The sequence below is a fragment of the Indicator indicator genome, chromosome 12 (assembly GCF_027791375.1).
Source record: "Indicator indicator isolate 239-I01 chromosome 12, UM_Iind_1.1, whole genome shotgun sequence".
Lineage (NCBI taxonomy): Eukaryota > Metazoa > Chordata > Aves > Piciformes > Indicatoridae > Indicator > Indicator indicator.
Genome location: NC_072021.1, coordinates 3358728 through 3376373, shown reverse-complemented (window position 1 = coordinate 3376373; position 17646 = coordinate 3358728). Strand labels below are relative to the sequence as shown.

The following is a 17646-nucleotide window of genomic DNA, read 5'->3' as shown; positions in this document are numbered from 1 at the left end:
ACATTTTTATCAACCTTTTTTTTTCTATTGGATCCATCAAGAGGCTGTTTCAAAATAGGAGTTCAACATTTAAGCAGGATAGGCAGACTGTCTCTCCTTCAGGAAATGAGGGAAGAGGGGAAAAAAGGAGCAGGACCTTTGGAAACCTTTAAAGCACAAAACCTTTAGATATGCTAGTGATGGTGGAGAACAGGAGGAGGAAGACAAGAATTTCTGAGCAAAAGGAACTTAATAAAATGACAATATCGTATTTGTCCTTATCAATACATAAAAATATTACCATGTTCTTACTGGAAAAGAGAAGCACAAATAAAAGTCTTACTTTTCTTCTTACATGTGAACAGTATTCTCAGTTTTTCCAATTTGACTCTTTAAAAAACATCCTAGGAAGCGACTGGGAAGTCCAATTAGGATATCACTGTCAAACAGTTTAAAAGGATCCAAGACTTTTTGCACTTTTAACTGGGAATTTATAAGGAGTTGCTTGTGTTCTTTTCACTTAGAACACAGTACCTAGATTACTGTCACATATGAAGGAAACATTTACAAAGAAACTTCTGAAGCCCAAGTTTTTCATGGCTAATTCCCTATGGATCAGTATTATCCTACATAAGTGATTAAATAATCCTTTAGCTAGTAGAATTGACAAGAAAAATAACAATAACCCACTTCTGCTACCTAAGTTACTTAACACATTTTCACCTTAACTTTACAGATTTCCAAGAGATATTAAAGAGTATTTCCTTGGGTGGCACAGTTTTAGGTGTCTGCTGTTTTTATATACAGTCTATATATTTGTTTATAAATAACTGTGTAACCAGAAGATTGCACTCAGAAAATTACAACATGATGTTTCAATGTGTTTGCAGCATGAAGTCTTAAGAGGAAGGAGGAGTGCTCTAGCTTTCCATGCAGCAGGACACAGCAGATGTTTCTGACTTCTCATTTTCTTTCTGCTGTTCAGAACCTGTTCACACAGCCATCCTTCGAATTCCACACTCACAGCAAAACTTAGCCCATTCCACTGGATACCTCGTCCCACATTCGTGGCAGAACTTTGAGAACTGTACAGGTAAATTTCCTTCACTGCTTTTGGAACTTCCTCCATTGACTGAGGATGGGTGGTCTCCACTGTCATGCACAGTTCTACTGTCAGACCTGAAAATCCCCAAGAAAAAGAATATTGTCTGCAACTCAATTTAGAGCTTGATGCAAAATTATTCCAACCCTTGCAGCGAATTTCTGCTAGTTTAGCTGTCACTTCCATGCTTACCCTTCCTATTTACTTACAGTAATAGGATAATAGAGTACCATACCTTGTAACTCTACCCAGTGCCCCCTACTTATCTCCCAGGTACCCACCTTCCCTGCATGACAACACAGAATCAAGATAAAATATTGGATTGATTAGTTAATCTAACTGGAGTGTCTGAAAACCTCAAACTTAGCTTGTCAAAACAAGAAAGGCTAAAAGAACAACTACTTCTATCCCACCCTTTGAAAGGGCAGACAACAAACAATTTCTGCTCAGCATGCAAAGTTCATTCCATTTCACATCAACTATTCACTTCCCATTTGAAAGACTATTCAACCAGGTTTTTGACATTTCTACCACTCTTTTGTGCATATCTGAGATACATGATGACAAAGGTGCTGTTTTAGCTGATAAATAGGCAAAATATGGTGGGTATATCTTAAACAAGTCAAATAATATTGACCATCAGTTCCCTGGTAGCTGCAGGGAGCAGTATTTTTCCCAGCTTCTTTTGTGCAAAGTGCTCTCCTTTATTTAAGGATCTGTTACTGACACAAAATCCACAAAGTTAAAAGCTACCTTGAGTAAATTTCTGAATTGCTGGTTTTCCTTTTGTTTGTTAGGGCACCTGTGCTCATGGTTCTTGCCACACTAGGAGGAGTTGATGTCCGTGGTTTTGTTGTGCCTCTAAAACAGAATAAACATCTGATGATTTATATGCACACAGAAATATATATAAGAATATGCATTTATAGATGACATTAAAATAATAGCTCAACAATCTACACAGCTATTAGATGTATGAAAAATATGCCTTATTTCCTTCTAAGAGCAGACAGAAGAGCTGTGGTGTGAGCCTGCGTGGTTTGGACCGAATCTGATGACTCCTACAAAAACAAGCTAAACAGAACAGCAAGTTTCTTCTTGTTCATGTGTTTCAACCTGTTACCACACCAAAACACTGGTAGATCCTGCTACTACAGGTTGTTTAGTGTGTTCTAATGTTTGCTTTCACTGAGCAGGTCCAGAGAATGGCAAAGCAGCTGGTGAAGAACAGGTCTGGTGAGGAGCAGCTGAGGGAACTGGAGATGTTCAGTCTGGAGAAAAGGAGGCTGAGGGGAGAACTTTAAGCCCTACCTGAAAGAAGGTCGTTGTGAGGTAGGTGGTGGTCTTTTCTCCCTAGTAACATGTGATAGGACAAAAGGAAATGGCCTCCAGCTCCACCATGGGAGGTTTAGGTTGGATATTAGAAGAAACTTCTTCACTGAAAGGGTTCTTAAAGACTGGAACAGACTCCCCAAGGAGGTGGTTCAATCCCTATCCCTGTGTTTAAAAAAGGCAGAGATGTGGTGCTGAGGGACATGGTTTAGCACCAGCCTTGGTAGAGTCAGAGAATGGTTGGACTTGATATTCTTAGAGGTCTTTTCCAGCCGAAACAATTCTATGATTCTAAAAGCCACTTTTTAGGACAGGCAGTGCTTCCAGAGAAACACAGAGAGCAGTTTAAAGAGATGTATGAAGGGTAGCACATTCTCTATATTTTGTGACCAGTATGACTTTTTTCTTCACAGCCACAGATTTTATCTGGGATGCCTATTTCTCAGATAATGCCGTAGACCCTCTTCCTTCAAATCATAAACATTTATTGGGAAATACAAACAGAAGGAGGAGAGGAAAAAAAGTCTATCCAACTGCCACAGTGTTCTTAAGGTTGGCTTCAATATTACAACAACAGAGCTGTGAAGGTTGCTTTCCTCAAGCCTCACAGGTTTTATGAGAAGCAACTAGGACATGAATATTTAGAGAACATCTCACTGCTTGCTTTGATGAGTAGAGTAACATCATAATGCACTGAAAAATCTGAGTAGCACTAAGAAAAAGAGATGGCAAGGGGCATCCTTCAAACAGCAGTGACGAAGGACAGAATTTTTTATCATTGCTCCAAAGCACGACCATGGTTCACTGAGCAGAACACCAACCTCCACTGTTAGTCTTCCTGTCTGCTTTCTTATTTAGCAAGGAGATTCCAAAGATGGTTTTATACTATGCAGACTGAAAAGCACTACCTAAGTTACATCAGAATTAAAACTTACTAGCAGTCATGTCAGTCTTTCAGCTGTAGGTACAGGAATGGTACGGATCTTTGTGGATCAGGGAACATCAGCCAAGGATGCAAAAAACAGAACTGACTCAACTGTTCAGACAACTCCAAGTAATTTAAAGCAAAATTTTCAGAAGCATTACTGATTCCATTTTCTGCTTGGGACCAACATTCTACTTCTTCCAAACTAACAGCATTAAGTCCTTAAACCAAAGTCTCTTCAGGTGTACTTAAAATCAATCATTGTTGAACATGAGGTTAGGAGTTCTTGATACTTGAAATACAGTAACACAGAAAAATTGCCCACTAATAATTTGTTCTGTGTTTCAACTGTTCACTTCTCTAAATTATCTGTAAGATACCCTACCACTAGGTACTCCGAAAACTCACTGGATGCTTTCATACTAGGTGCATACTATAGAAGTTTCTCAGAAGCCAATGTCTTTAAAACATGATTTGTATGCTGTCTAGTACAAGGAAAACAAAGCATTGAAAAGCCACATTGAAAGTGCAATATCACCTCTGGCTGCTGAGGAAGGCAGAGTCCCTTGATCAGGTAAAACACTGCCCATTAAAGGTCACACATCTTTAATTGTCTCAACTTCTGCCACCGCAGCTTGGTCTCTCCTGACCTGTCCAGCCTCTGCCACTTCTACCTACTTGTCCAGTTCTATTGTTTTGAATGTGTGGCTGGCATTTTTTTGTGTTGTTTTAGCAAAGGTATGTCACTCCCTGTTCTAAAGTTGTATCAGGCAAGTATTCATGGAGCTTGAAGCAGATGAGGCTGCATACCAATGCACCTTGTATTCTTCAAATCTGGACATACATTTAAAGACATTTATTACCCACTCTCAACTTTTCAAAAGAAATAAGGCTGAAGGGGTCTTCCCCTTCCAAAAGCAGCTCATTTTGTACATTTATTTGATACTGCTTGAAAAATAAAAAACTGAAAGAAGTTTGTAGAAGAAGCCTATCTACTTAAGCATTCTTGGTTGGATTTTGCCATAAAACAGTGAAATACCAAGCTTGCTTCCTAGACAGGGTGTTTTTCAGCTATTCCTGACAGCTGTTACTGTCACCCACAATGGCTCATAGCCCTGTGCAGGTTCATACATGAATTCCTTATGACTAATGGCATGCCTGCCAAAGTCCAGAAACCTTTGTCACAACTGTACCATTGCCACACTGAATTTCACAACAGCTCATGGCTATTTTCACTTGTGAAATGCTGCTGGTACTTAACACATTGAATGAGCTCCTGCAAGGAAGGCAGATTTCATTCACCAGCTCAGCAGACACCTGAATAAGAACAGCAGTTATACTACGAAGGGCAGAGGAAGTGTCTATACTCTTAAAGAAGTTTTCTTAAGAAGAAAAAACAAATCACTGATCAATGGACAAGGGCTATTGCAACCATGTTTAGCAATACACTAAGTCATCATAGTTATTATAATATTAATATAAATTTTGACCATCATAGTTATTATAATATTAATATAAATAATAAAATTAATATAATTATATAATAATAATACAATTAATATAAAATAATAAAAAATGAAAATCTGACCGATTTTTTGATGTTTCACAGGATTTATAGCACAAAGCAAACATGCAAAGGAAGAACAAACCAAAATTCTGTCTGTCTAAAAAGAACTCCTCCTCCTTTCATTCCTTTTGCTTCTTCAGACCCAGATTCCACTATTCTGGCTCTGTCTGAAAGACACTTCAGCTTTGGTTACAGCATCTTCCAAATTCTATCACAGAATCATGGAACACGTTGGGTTGGAAGGGACCTTTAATTTCAATTAGTTCCAGTCCCTCTGGCATTGACAGAGACGCTCTCCACTAGGTCAGATTGCTCAAGGTCTCATCCAACCTGGCTTCACCCAAGGGTTAACTACAATCTAGTATCTATTTCCTTTGTAAAAGATTGGAATATCCTTCTTTCCACACTTCGATCCTGAACTTGATAAATATTTAGACATCTTTATAAAAGTTGGACTTGATAAAAAACTTTATCTCTCATTACAAAGTTTGTCTTGCTTACATTGTTGGACCACCACAACTATTTTACAGAAGTTGTGGTGGTCAGAATGGTTTGGGCTGGAAAGGACCTTAAAGATCATCTAGTTCCAACCCTCCTGCCATGGGCATAGACACCTCCTACTAGTCCAGGTGGCACAGAGCACCATCCAACCTGGCCTTCAACACTTGCTTGGAGGCTTGGAGCCTCCGTAGCTTCTCTGGGCAACCTGGTCCAGTAGCTCACCATCTTCATAGGGAAGAATTTTTCCCTAATGTCGAATATAAATCCAGCTTCTTACAGTTTGAAGCCATTACCCCTGGTGTCCTGTCACTCCTTGACTTTGTAAAAAGACCCTCTCCAGCTCTCCTGTAGCCCCCTTGAAATACTAAATGGCTACTCAAAGGTCTCCTTGCAGCCTTCTCTTCTCCAGGCTGAAAAGCCCCAACTCTCTCTAGCCTGTCCCTATAGGGTAGGTGTTCCATCCCTTTTTGTGGCGTCCTCTGGACCCACTCTAATAGTTCCATGTCCTTCTTTTGTTGGGGTCTCCAAAGCTGGGCAGAGTATTCCAGATGAGGTCTCATGATAGAAGAGTAGCGGGGAAGAATTACACCCCATATCTAAGAAAATAAAATTGCTTTGTCATTATACATTTTTGCCTGTAGGGCAGATACTTACACAGTTATCAGGCTTAAATGCTCACTTCTGCTTTACATCATCAGATTTACCTCAGATTTACAAAGATAGATCTTAATTAGTCTTAATCCCTAATTAACCAGTGACAGGATTTATCTCAGATTTACAAAGATAGATATTCATTAGTCTTAATCCCTAATTAATCAGTGACAGGAGAAATCAAATATGAGAGAAGTCTTCACCTTTCCTGTCCTACTGCAATGGTTTAGCACAAGGGCTAATCTTTAGCCTGCTCTCCCAACACAGAAGTGAGGGGAAGAGTAACACACAAAACTCAAGGCTGAGATAAAGAGATAAGAGTTGAATGTAACATAATATATCACAAGCACAATCTGTAATTACCTTAGCTAACAATCTAACTAATCTAGTAATACAATACATAATTACCTTAGCTTAGCTTATTTTGCAGAAGCAGCACAGTGAAATACAGGAAACCCAAAACAGCATAAACCAGAAAGCCAAACCCAGCAGCTCCCTAATTCCCACTCTTTCCGCTGCCATGCCTGCGGAAAAGAGACCACACCCTAGAACCCGGAACCCAGAACCAGCAACCAGAACAGGAAGCCTCCCATGTTGCAGTCTGAACTTCAAGTCCCATAATACTTTGCTCCAGCTAGCGCTTTCATTTTTGAAGCTGGCATGACTCAGCATGGTATAGATAGAAGCAGGTTCATCTCAATCCATGAAGCTCTTTACCTACCATGAAACAGATACTTATCACAGAATCTTAAAATTGTTTGGGTTGGAAAGGACCTTAAAGATCATAGTTTAGTTCCAATTTCCCTGTCCCCTCCTACTAGACCAGGTTGCTCCATGTAACCTGGCTTAGAACACTTCCAGGCTTGGAGTCTAATTATATTCTATACTTTTCTCTCAGAGCATTTATATTGAAGACTGAGTGAGCAGCAGATATCTGTCAAGGTCACACTTTTACCATTCCAAAGCTTTCTAGGAACATTTCTGTAAAACAGAAACTATGCTGATGTGTAATACTTACTTCTTCACAGGTAACAACACATATGGTCTTTGGATGGCACTGTCTGGTTTTGTATCAGTGTCATAAAACTTTGGCACATCTCTTCCAGTTCGCAGTGGTGGGCCTAACTTGTCCATCTTACTATTAAAATATACAAAGGGGTACTCATAAGGAGATTGCTAGACTGTTACTCAAGTTATCACAAAAAACAAAGAAACAAACCAAAAAACCCCCACAACACTAAACTGTTCAAAATTCAACAATTCCCATTTACTAAAGAAATGTAAAAAAACCAGACTTTATAAGTCCATCAAACGAGAGGGTTCTTCTTAAAGGAAATAGGTTAGAAGAAGGTCTTTTTACTTTTAAAGGAGAGCTAGATCGTGGTTGAACTCAATGATCTTAAAAGTTGTTTCCAACCAAATCGATTCTATCACTGCCACAACCGTTTCAGGCAGCAGTTCCAGAGTGCCACCTACAGATCAAGAGGCGCACTGCACGCCTTTGTCTTTCAATCCCTTCAGACTGGTCCAGCAGCCAGCAGTCATTTCTTGTCCTTCTGCATATCCGTCACAAACCAGGTTTCTACAGAGAATGTGTACCGTGATTCTACAGAATGATGCACAGATACCATCACTCTTCACAGACAAGCAGTGCTTGATTCAGTTGTGCCCCTCTAACACACACATCTTTCATTCTTGGTATTTCACATAAAATGGCAATTCTACTATTAAACCTCGCTACAAAATCTAGGCAAAATTTAAAGGTTTTATTTATTTAATACGCAGAAAACAAAATAAAGGGCTACCTGTAACTAGAGAAACTGCAGGAGCTTGGTTCTTTACACCAGAATCTGGAATCTAACCTCAGATGACATCTTACAGCACAAGCTCTGCCTGACTCAGGCACAACAGAATCCCAGATCTCCTGCCTATGGCTTGCCATTTTGCTGGTTTAATTGTAAATACAGCAAAAGAAACACATCTTGTCATCCTCATGAAGGTTATTTTGATAACATTTTGAAAGCACTTTTGTTTAAAAAAGTAATTCTAGCTGCAATTAGCTATCACTCAATTCATAAAATGTTTTGATGTTTAAAATCTGTGTCACTACAGCATTAACTATTCTCACGCTCTGACTTAGGATGTTGACTGCAGTGTCTCAGTTTCTAAGTTTAATTTTAGACATATTTCAATAGAATACTACAGATTTCCCCCCCTCACACCACAATACTGAGTTGATTAAGGCCAAGACTATCACAAGAGACTAACCTAAGGCACCCAACTCTTCCATGTTTTAACTGCTTCTGCACCTCTTTACTTCAATGTAACTCCTGACAGACTTCTCTCAGAAGTGAAAGCAAAGCAGCTAAAAGAATTAGAATTGCTAGGTCTCAGGAATGACATTTAAGCAAAGAGATACTTTCAACAGTCACCTGCGAGAAGATAGGTTAGTATGACCAGGAAGAAATCATAAGTATTGGTTGACAGAGATAAGAAGAGAACATAAATTTTTCTGAGCAGAACTGACAATGTCAGTAGGCAGGAAGAGAATCATCACACCTCTACACCTAAGGACTAAAAATTGTATAGGCAATTAAGTGAGGTGATAAGCCAAGTTAACATCCACTGCCTCTCAACAGAGATCATTACCTGAGAGCTACACCAACCAGAAGTCATCTATTTGTTGTTAACTGCGTGCATGAACAGGGAGAGCCTGTGCAAACACCTCTCTCTATATTAACTATTAACTGCTTGGTCATGTCACAACTCTTCCTACAAGCTTCAGAAGTAGAAGACTACAGAATATGAAGCAGTTAAGTCCAGTGAGCAACTGACTGGTAAAATTAAATAGAACTTCCTTGTATGCAGTGAAGAACAAAATCCATGCCCCCTGGCAAACCAATACATGAAAAAGCCCAGCCAGCCAGGAAAACTGGGGTCAGAAACAAGCCTTCAAATTATCAGCTGACCTTTCTTTTTTAAACTGTGGCTTGCAGACCTATTTGTTTGCTACTCATCAGTAGGTGTTAACTTAGCCTCTGAAAATGGAGAAAAGTGATATAAAAGTTGGTCAGTCAATAAGAGAGGGCAGGATTTTCTGACAAAGTATAGATGGCTACAAGCAGTAGTGAAGCTGACCTGTAGATCAAAGACTAACAGAACACTGTAAGGCGGGAGAGGAAGGGGAAATAATAAAATGAAATCCAATTCTGACAAACTGACTAATTCTGACTCTGCTTCTGATCTGTACCTGAAAGGCTTTCTTGCACATGGGTACAGTAAGGAGGGACAGAACTGCATCCTCATGCTGCATGGTGTCAGGAGCGGGGTATGACAGAGCTGTAACTCACTCCTGTGTGTGGCTAATAAGACTTAAGAGCAATAAACTAAAAATCACTAGTTCTGTGTGATTTATAAAGCTGTCCCCATAAATTCCTTCAGAACATCCTTTTTTTTTTTAATTCCTCACAACCTCAAGCTGTTATTTTTTTCCACTTTAGATAGCCTTCACCAATCTGATAGCAAAGGAGTAAGTCATCTTCAATCACCAACGTTCTAACTCCAATCACTTTATTTTCCTTCAGTGCTCTGTGGTGCTCCCCAAACTTCTGTAAAATTCCACAACTTCTCTCAATCCCTTCCACACATTTCTCCTCTGAGCTGCTGTGTGCTGACTACTCTTCCAGCAAAATACCAATAACAGCCCTGACCACACCAGTCCTTTTCCTGAACTCTAGTATTCTACTAGATTACTAGATTACTAGAGTAGCAACTTCTCATTGCTGTTGTGCAGTGATGATTTCCATTGGATTATCTGCACTCGTTCTCTTGAGTATTTTCAGACAGGAAAGGGTAGTGGGTAGTTTCCATTCTTCTGTGCCAAGAGGGAAGATCCTGTCAAAAATGGCTTGTGCTCTGTGGCAGAGGCCTCTTATCCTGAAATTTGTGGAAAAAATAATGCCTAATGTTTTCTCCTTTTTTTGAAGCCTCTTCACTTTCACAAAGAAAAAAAGCCCTACAGCTACAACCTCTTCTGTATATTCTTTTTAATCTACTTTACATCTATTCCTATCATTTGATCTCCTTTGCTGTCATTGTATCAGAAAATCTTTGCCTACTCCAATGTTTCTTAAACATTAATTGTGTTAATAAATTAAGGGTAAATTCAAAACACTGCACTTCTGATGCTCATTGGAAAGATAACTGCAAGTGAAATGGACCACAGAGACTTCTAGAACTAGCAAAATACAAATATGAAATAAACCATAAATGACAACATTAAATGCAAACTCACCCTGCTTGTGGGTTCACCATTCCCACCGAGTTTTTATGACCTGGGGATAATGTTTGAATTTTGCTCCCACTGGATCCAGACGAAGACAGGGCTTTATTTGAAGAGGCACCTTGCAGTTGAAAACAAGTATGGAAGCGTAAGAGAAGGTAAGATTTTTCTGCTGGAAGGATGCAATTCATTACATATTTTATAATTGTAAAATTCAAACAAGGAGTTTGAGAAATATCAAGATGTGAACAAGTGTCAAGATACTAGGAAACAGCAAGTTTTCAGAAATTTACATAAATTATGTAATTGAGACAATGTTCTAACAAAATCCTAACAAAAAGCATTGGATCCCAATTCCTTTCTTCGGAAAGAAAAAGGAAAGAAGTCTAGAATGTCAAAGTCTGTAGAAACAGAACATTTTTGATACCTGACAACATCTGAAATCAGATTAAGACCAGCATTTGCAGGATTATAGTACACACTGCTTGAGTATGGATTTTCACCAATTCATGATCATTCTCAGCATACAAAGTAGTTACAGAATTATGCAACAGAATACAATTATGTATTTCCACACAGAATGATTTTGCAGGTTCAGTTCAGAAAAACACTAATTTATCCTGATATATAAAATAGAAGAGAATCTTATGTGCTGAAGAATCTTGTGGGATAGATGTTAATTAATACCCCTTGCAACTTATCTTTAAATAACTTTTTACAAACCACTAGACCAATCTCAACAATAAAATACACAGCCATCACATTTGTAAATAAAAAATAAAAATCAGGTCACAAAACCAAGGATTAAAAACTTGCATTATGACCAAGTGACACAATCTTATCTGTTAATGTAACACTGAAGTCCTCCTATGAATTTTTTTACTTCACCAATTTAAATCAGTGGGCAATGCTGTAAAAATCCTCCTGGCTAGTAAAATTCTACTAATCTTACTGCAGAGTTTGTGAACTAATTTTTAGAAAGGAAATGGAAAAATTCACAACATTCATTTCGTACCTACACCGGTTTTGCTAACACCACTTGGCTGTGGTAAGCGTGACGATGATGATGGTGCTGATCCTACAGAAGGCATCTTCTTAACTGGAGCAGGTTTGTACTGTAACAAAATACAACCTAGAAATTTAAGCAATTAAATCAAACTATCTATATAATGTGATAGGCAGTTATCTAGGCACTGTGGGAAAACTGACAATGATTAGCTACTAAATAAACTGTTTCTGGGATGGGGCCATCCAAATAGTTTCTGCTTTCTTATACATACAGGTAATACCAGTAGGAAAGACTCTCTAACTCAATGCTGTTGTTTCTACATTTAACTTGGTATCTTTGTGTGTTTCCTGTTTTTCTTTTTTTTTTTTTTTCCAGAGCTGTCTCATGAGATCAACACTGTCACCTAATTACCAGTTAATTTAAAAAAAGGATAATGAAGGGCAGCATCATTTTTGCCTGACAAATCTCACTTTCACCTGCATGGTCTGGGCCAGTCCAAGCGCTGATTCAGAACAAAGTGCAAGAATCACCAAGTAACTGTGTGTCTAACTCCTCACAGCTTCCAGAGGAAAAAGCATTACCACCAAATGAGAACACACTTCAATCCTTCACCTGTTTGCATCATAAGGTAACTATTGCAGCTCTCTGAAATTCTCTAAGACTCTAGTTCACCAAAGCATTGCTGTCAGGTGTCCTATAGCCACGTTATCTTTGTTTGTCCACTGCAGGGACAGTCTTGAATTGTACTCAGAAGATTGGCACAAGAGAAATTCAACTTTTTTTACGAATGCTGCACCTCCACTTCCTGTTGCCACCCTTAGCTGTCACCTTTACAAACCTCTGAATCACATTTACAACTGGTTTTGGCTTTGCAGCTGCTGCCATCTCATTTAGGGATTTCTGCAATTCTCTTAGGAAAGCATACACCTCCTCCATGCTTAGTGTCTGATTTCAGTCCAGCCCAATTAATAAAACTACAGGATAAAGCAGTTAATCCATTTAAGAGCAATGAACTATTTGAAAAGCTTGATCTGCAAGTTACAAGTTAGGAAATAGGTTATAGCTCACCTGTGTGCGAGTAGGAAGCTTCCCTTTGGGATCAGCTGCCAATTTCCCTTTGTTAGTAATCCGTGCTGCTTGCTCCTTACAGAAATTGATGTGTCTGTCAGCTGCATTTTCATTGAATCTCCTCTGGCAATAAGGACACTGAATGTAATCTTAAAAACAGAAAACCTCAACGTTAATAACATGTTCTAAATGATAAAGTGTTTTTAAAGTCTTTTAAAGACCAGCCCCACCCTCAGAAAAAATGAAGGCCCTTTGAATCTGAAAATGAAATCCAGATTCCTGGTGAAAAGAATATAGTCCAAATGTAACACAGAAGATGTTTCTTGTTTGATGGATGAGAGGAGTGCTTGAGGATCTAAGCAAAATCAGAAAGAGTTTGAGAGATGCAGTTCAGCCACGGACGAGGCAGGGATATATTAGCCATGTCCATGGCTGATATAAAAAAAGAAAACAATTATATACATACGAATATAAAATAAATATAATATATAGAAATATACATATAATAAAAATAAATAATAAAATAATAAGTAATAAAATAATAAATAATAAAATAATAAAAAATAAAATAATTTTAAAAACGTCTGTTTCACCTGTCAGTGTGGTAAGGACTAGGAAATACTAACTGCACTACTGGAAATTATCTTTAAAAAAATTAGCAATGTGTATCAGAAATGCAACCAGAAAAAAAAGAAACAGAGTAAATTCAGTCAAAATTAGGAGATATCTATAGGCACGTGCAAACTAGGGTAATTGGTGACTTATTTTTCAGTATTATTCACATTACAAATAGGGCTACTTGAAGGAAATACTACTGCTAACACTAGGGGGAACAAAACCAAACAACAACAACAACAAAACAACACACAAACCCCAAAACCAGGAACTCTATGTAAACATTTAAAATACTGAAAGATCCCTCATCTGTATGCTGGAAATACACCCCTTAAAATAAACTGCCCTTGCAAGGTAAAGTGTTTGGACTGCAGTTTCAGACAGATATTTTAGTATCTAGAGATATGGATGCTGAATTCCACACATTACACTATTCAAAACCATGTCAACACCAACTTCAGAAGAGCTGGGCACAGGCAAAGCAGGTTAAATTAGTTCATTCCTAAGTGATTTTAGAAATGCATCAAAGAAAATGAGGAGAAATTCCAACAGCTGCTGCCTCCAAGGTGACAGTTAGATACTGTACACTGAGGTTTAGATTTCAAATGCAGCAGATCTGGCTTACATATTTACCTCTTAAAATGAACAAATTTTGGTTAAATCAAATCATAGAATTGTTTGAGTTGGAAGAATTAAAGATCATCTAGTTCCAGCCCCTCAGCCATGGCCATGGCCATGGCCATCTCCTTCTAGACCAGGTTGCTCAAGGCCCCATCCAACCTGGCTTGGAACACCAGGCTTGGAGCCTCCACAACTCCTCTGAGCAACCTGGTCCAGTGCCTCATCACCCTCACGGAATGAGGAAATGAGGTTGCAGGTACCAAACCATGAACTGTTACCCTAGAACTGTGAGGGAACAGTAGGAACACATGAATCCTTCAGAGAAATGACAGCATGGGAATCTGCTCCTTCTGAGCAGTTCCCCTGTTGTGGACAGAACCAAAATGTTGAAACAACTTGCCCAGCCTATGTTTTAAAAGATGGCAGCAAGCTGCAAACTGCCTTTTGCTGCACTAAAAACGAAGTCATGGAAAGACAAAGAACTGGGTCTTTTTACCCTAGAGAAGATTGAAGGGGGATCTCATAAATGCTTAGAAATACTTAAAGGGTGGGTGTCAGGAGGATGGAACCAGTATTTCTTCAATGGTGCCCAGTGACAGGACAAGGGGTAACAGGCACAAACTTGAAAATGGAAAGTTCCATCTCAGAAATGCCATAGTGACATAGCACTGGAACAGGCTGCCCAGAGAGGCAGTGGAGTTTCCATCTCCACAGACACTGAAAATCTGCTTGGATGTGCTCCTGTGTGCTATTCTCTAGGTTAACCTGCCTTGGTAAGAGGGTTGGACTTAACCTCCAGAGGTCCCTTCCAACCCCTACCGTTCTGTGATTCTGTGGCTTTGAAAGCTACACAAGGTGCTAGCCAGCCAGAGCCACATTCACACACCAGCATCAGCTTCAAGAGCTTATGAATACTGGTATTCCAAATTCCTTTCTAATCCAAATTTTTACAAATTAAGTTAAAATAAAATAAAATTTTTAATGGAAAATTTAAATTGAAAGCATAAAATCTCTAAGTAAAGTTCACGGTTTACATACCAGGGTCATATGATGGTGGAGGTGGTGGAGGGAGTTTTCCACCATCTTTAAGATTAAGTCCCTTGGCTGCTCGTATAGTTGCTATAAACTCCTCGTGCTTTCGTCTCCAGTTAGAAGGTTTTTTGGGTGGTTCTGGCTGAGAAGTCAAAAAAAGAAAGAGCTCTTACTTCAAGCTATGTGCCTTGTTTTAGTACACAAGACTACATTCAGAATTTTTTTTTCCAAGATCCTAGTTGATCCAATTATCACAAACAGGCAGCAGAAATGAGCCTTAGTATAATGAACCCACAGTTTGGCCAAAGCCTTTGTGCACAGAGGAGATCAGAACATACCCGTGGCTTAAGAGGTTTCACTGTGGGAATGTCAGTTCCCTCTGCTCTCTGACGGCTGGAATCGAACGTCTTCCTTTTCTTGGCAGAAGTTTTTTGGCAAATGGGTCCATGCTTTTTCTACAGGCAAAATAAAACCAAAGCATGATAGCATTTTGAAGATGTTATTTCCCCCTCTCTCGCTCTACCAATCAGCAAAGTAAGCTCAGCACTAGATGAGTAAGGTCTTACTGACTTCACTCAAACATTTATGCCAGCCATTACCTTTAGAACAGAACTTCAGGAATTCACAAATGCATATACCTGGTCACAAAAACTTGGGCAATGAAGAAAAATAAAGAGGCATCTGTATTTGCTCCTTGCAAATAAACTGATGGTAGGTAGGCAGCATTTGTACTGAGAGACAGATCAGAGGCATCTGAAATCCACATGAATATTTAAGGACAGACCAATTCCTCTTAAGACTGGAGAACACAATTTTGAAGATGGACAACAAAACACTTCACTTACTAGCTGAGACTGCATAGTGCTAAGGCTTACATCTGCAGGGGCAAGGAAGGATTCTCTGTCCCAAGAGAAGATGCTTTTAGAAGCATCTCTCATCAGAAATTGCTGGGATGCTGAAATGGAACTTCAAAACCAAGACAACTGGAGTTGATAATTATTTGGGAAAAACCCCACACCAAACCCACCAAACCCAATCTCATGTAAACTTCAAGTGCCCACACCACTTACCAGTGCTGCAGGAAAGAAAGTCCTTCCACAAATCTTGCATGGCAACAAATCTCCAGTTTGCATAGTAACCTCACCTTAAAAAAAAAAAAAAAAAATCAGCAACATACTTCTGTAAGAAAATCTGTTTGAATTCGTGACAGCAGTTTCTCCCTGGTTTGCTAACCTCATATGCTAAGCAACAAGAACAGTTACTACTTAACAAGCAGACATTCTTGAACTGTGCAATGACTGCAGATCAGAAAGGAAAACATGATACCCAAGTCCTTAATGTCATTCTGGAAGCAGTCTGGCCCATGACACATCATAGAATCATAGAATCATAGAATCAAGAAGGCTGGAAGAGACCTCAAAGATCATCGAGTCCAACCTGTCACCCTACACCTCATGACTATCTAAACCATGGCACCAAGTGCCACGTCCAATCCCCTCTTGAACACCTCCAGGGATGGTGACTCCACCACCTCCCTGGGCAGCCCATTCCAATGGCCAACCACTCTCTCTGTGAAGAACTTTCTCCTCACCTCCAGCCTAAACCTCCCCTGGCGCAGCTTGAGACTGTGTCCTCTTGTTCTGGTGCTGGTTGCCTGGGAGAAGAGACCAACCCCCTCCTGGCTACAACCTCCCTTCAGGTAGTTGTAGACAGCAATGAGGTCACCCCTGAGCCTCCTCTTCTTCAGGCTAAACACCCCCAGCTCCCTCAGCCTCTCCTCATAGGGCTTGTGCTCAAGGCCTCTCCCCAGCCTCGCTGCCCTTCTCTGGACATGCTCCAGCAATTCAACATCTTTCCTAAACTGAGGGGCCCAGAACTGGACACAGTACTCAAGGTGTGGCCTAACCAGTGCTGTGTACAGGGGGACAATGACCTCCCTGCTCCTGCTGGCCACACTATGCCTGATGCAGGCCAGGATGCCATTGGCTCTCTTGGCCACCTGGGCACACTGCTGGCTCATGTTCAGGTGGCTGTCAACCAGTACCCCCAGGTCCCTTTCCACCTGGCTGCTCTCCAGCCACTCTGACCCCAGCCTGTAGCTCTGCATGGGGTTGTTGTGGCCAAAGTGCAGCACCCAGCACTTGGATTTGTTGAATGCCATCCTGTTGGACTCTGCCCATCTGTCCAGCCTGGCAAGGTCCCTCTGCAGAGCCCTTCTACCTTCTAACAGATCAACACCTGCTCCCATCTTGGTGTCATCCACAAATTTACTGATGATGGACTCAATCCCCTCATCCAGATCATCAATAAAGCTATTGAACAGGATGGGGCCCAGCACTGATCCCTGGGGACACCACTAGTGACAGGCTGCCAGCTGGATGTGGCACCATTCACCACCACTCTCTGGGCTCGGCCCTCCAGCCAGTTCCTAACCCAGCGCAGAGTGCTGCTGTCCAATCATCACCAATTCTGATAATTTTCAGTACTAGACTCCGCACCCTCTATGTCCACATGCAAGAAGTAGTTCACTTTAAGTTGCAACAACAGGCCAAACACACTCTAAATGATAGTTAGTGAGTATCTGTGTGTCCTTGGGAGAGAATCACCTGTTGTATCACACCCCATCACTTATTTTTCTGTATTAAGTCAAACTATTCGACTTTCTCTTGTAAAGAAAAAAAAATGTTATTTTTACTATACATTCTAATCAGATTAATACAGTTCATTTACAAAAGCATTTCTGATGTTGCTCTTCCAGCATTGGGAACAAAAATATAAGTGGTGTACTTAGTCATAAAGCCTTCTGGTTGGAAAATACCTTTAAGATCAAGTTCAACTGTTCTCTAACTCTGCCAAGTCTGGTGCTAAACTATGTCCCTGAGCACCACACTTCTGCCTCTTTGAAATACCTCCAGGGATGGGGATTCAACCACCTTCCTGGGGAGCCTGTGCCAGTGGTTGA

At 40.0% G+C, this 17646-nt stretch overlaps 1 protein-coding gene across 1 annotated transcript; it reads right to left on the bottom strand.

Annotated features, from left to right (window-relative positions):
• Window positions 1–971: 971 nt before the first annotated feature.
• On the bottom strand, window positions 972–15817 carry ZC2HC1A (zinc finger C2HC-type containing 1A). The gene is made up of 9 exons (XM_054385490.1): window positions 15755–15817; window positions 15023–15139; window positions 14691–14826; window positions 12417–12565; window positions 11355–11454; window positions 10352–10460; window positions 7076–7195; window positions 1835–1942; window positions 972–1158 (listed from the first exon to the last, which is right to left on the bottom strand). The coding sequence occupies exons 1-9, from the start codon at window positions 15815–15817 to the stop codon at window positions 972–974; spliced, it is 1089 nt and encodes a 362-aa protein (XP_054241465.1).
• Between the last annotated feature and the right edge of the window lie 1829 nt (window positions 15818–17646).

What these genes read in the sequence shown, in the direction of transcription:
- ZC2HC1A (XM_054385490.1), bottom strand. Translation starts at nt 15,817, where the DNA reads ATGCAAACTGGAGATTTGTTGCCATGCAAGATTTGTGGAAGGACTTTC. An exon ending in AGCTTCCTACTCGCACACAG is followed by an intron (nt 11,455 to 12,416) that starts GTGAGCTATAAC and finishes ATTTTGTTACAG; the next exon opens with TACAAACCTGCTCCAGTTAA. An exon ending in ATGGTGAACCCACAAGCAGG is followed by an intron (nt 7,196 to 10,351) that starts GTGAGTTTGCAT and finishes ATATTTTAATAG; the next exon opens with TAAGATGGACAAGTTAGGCC.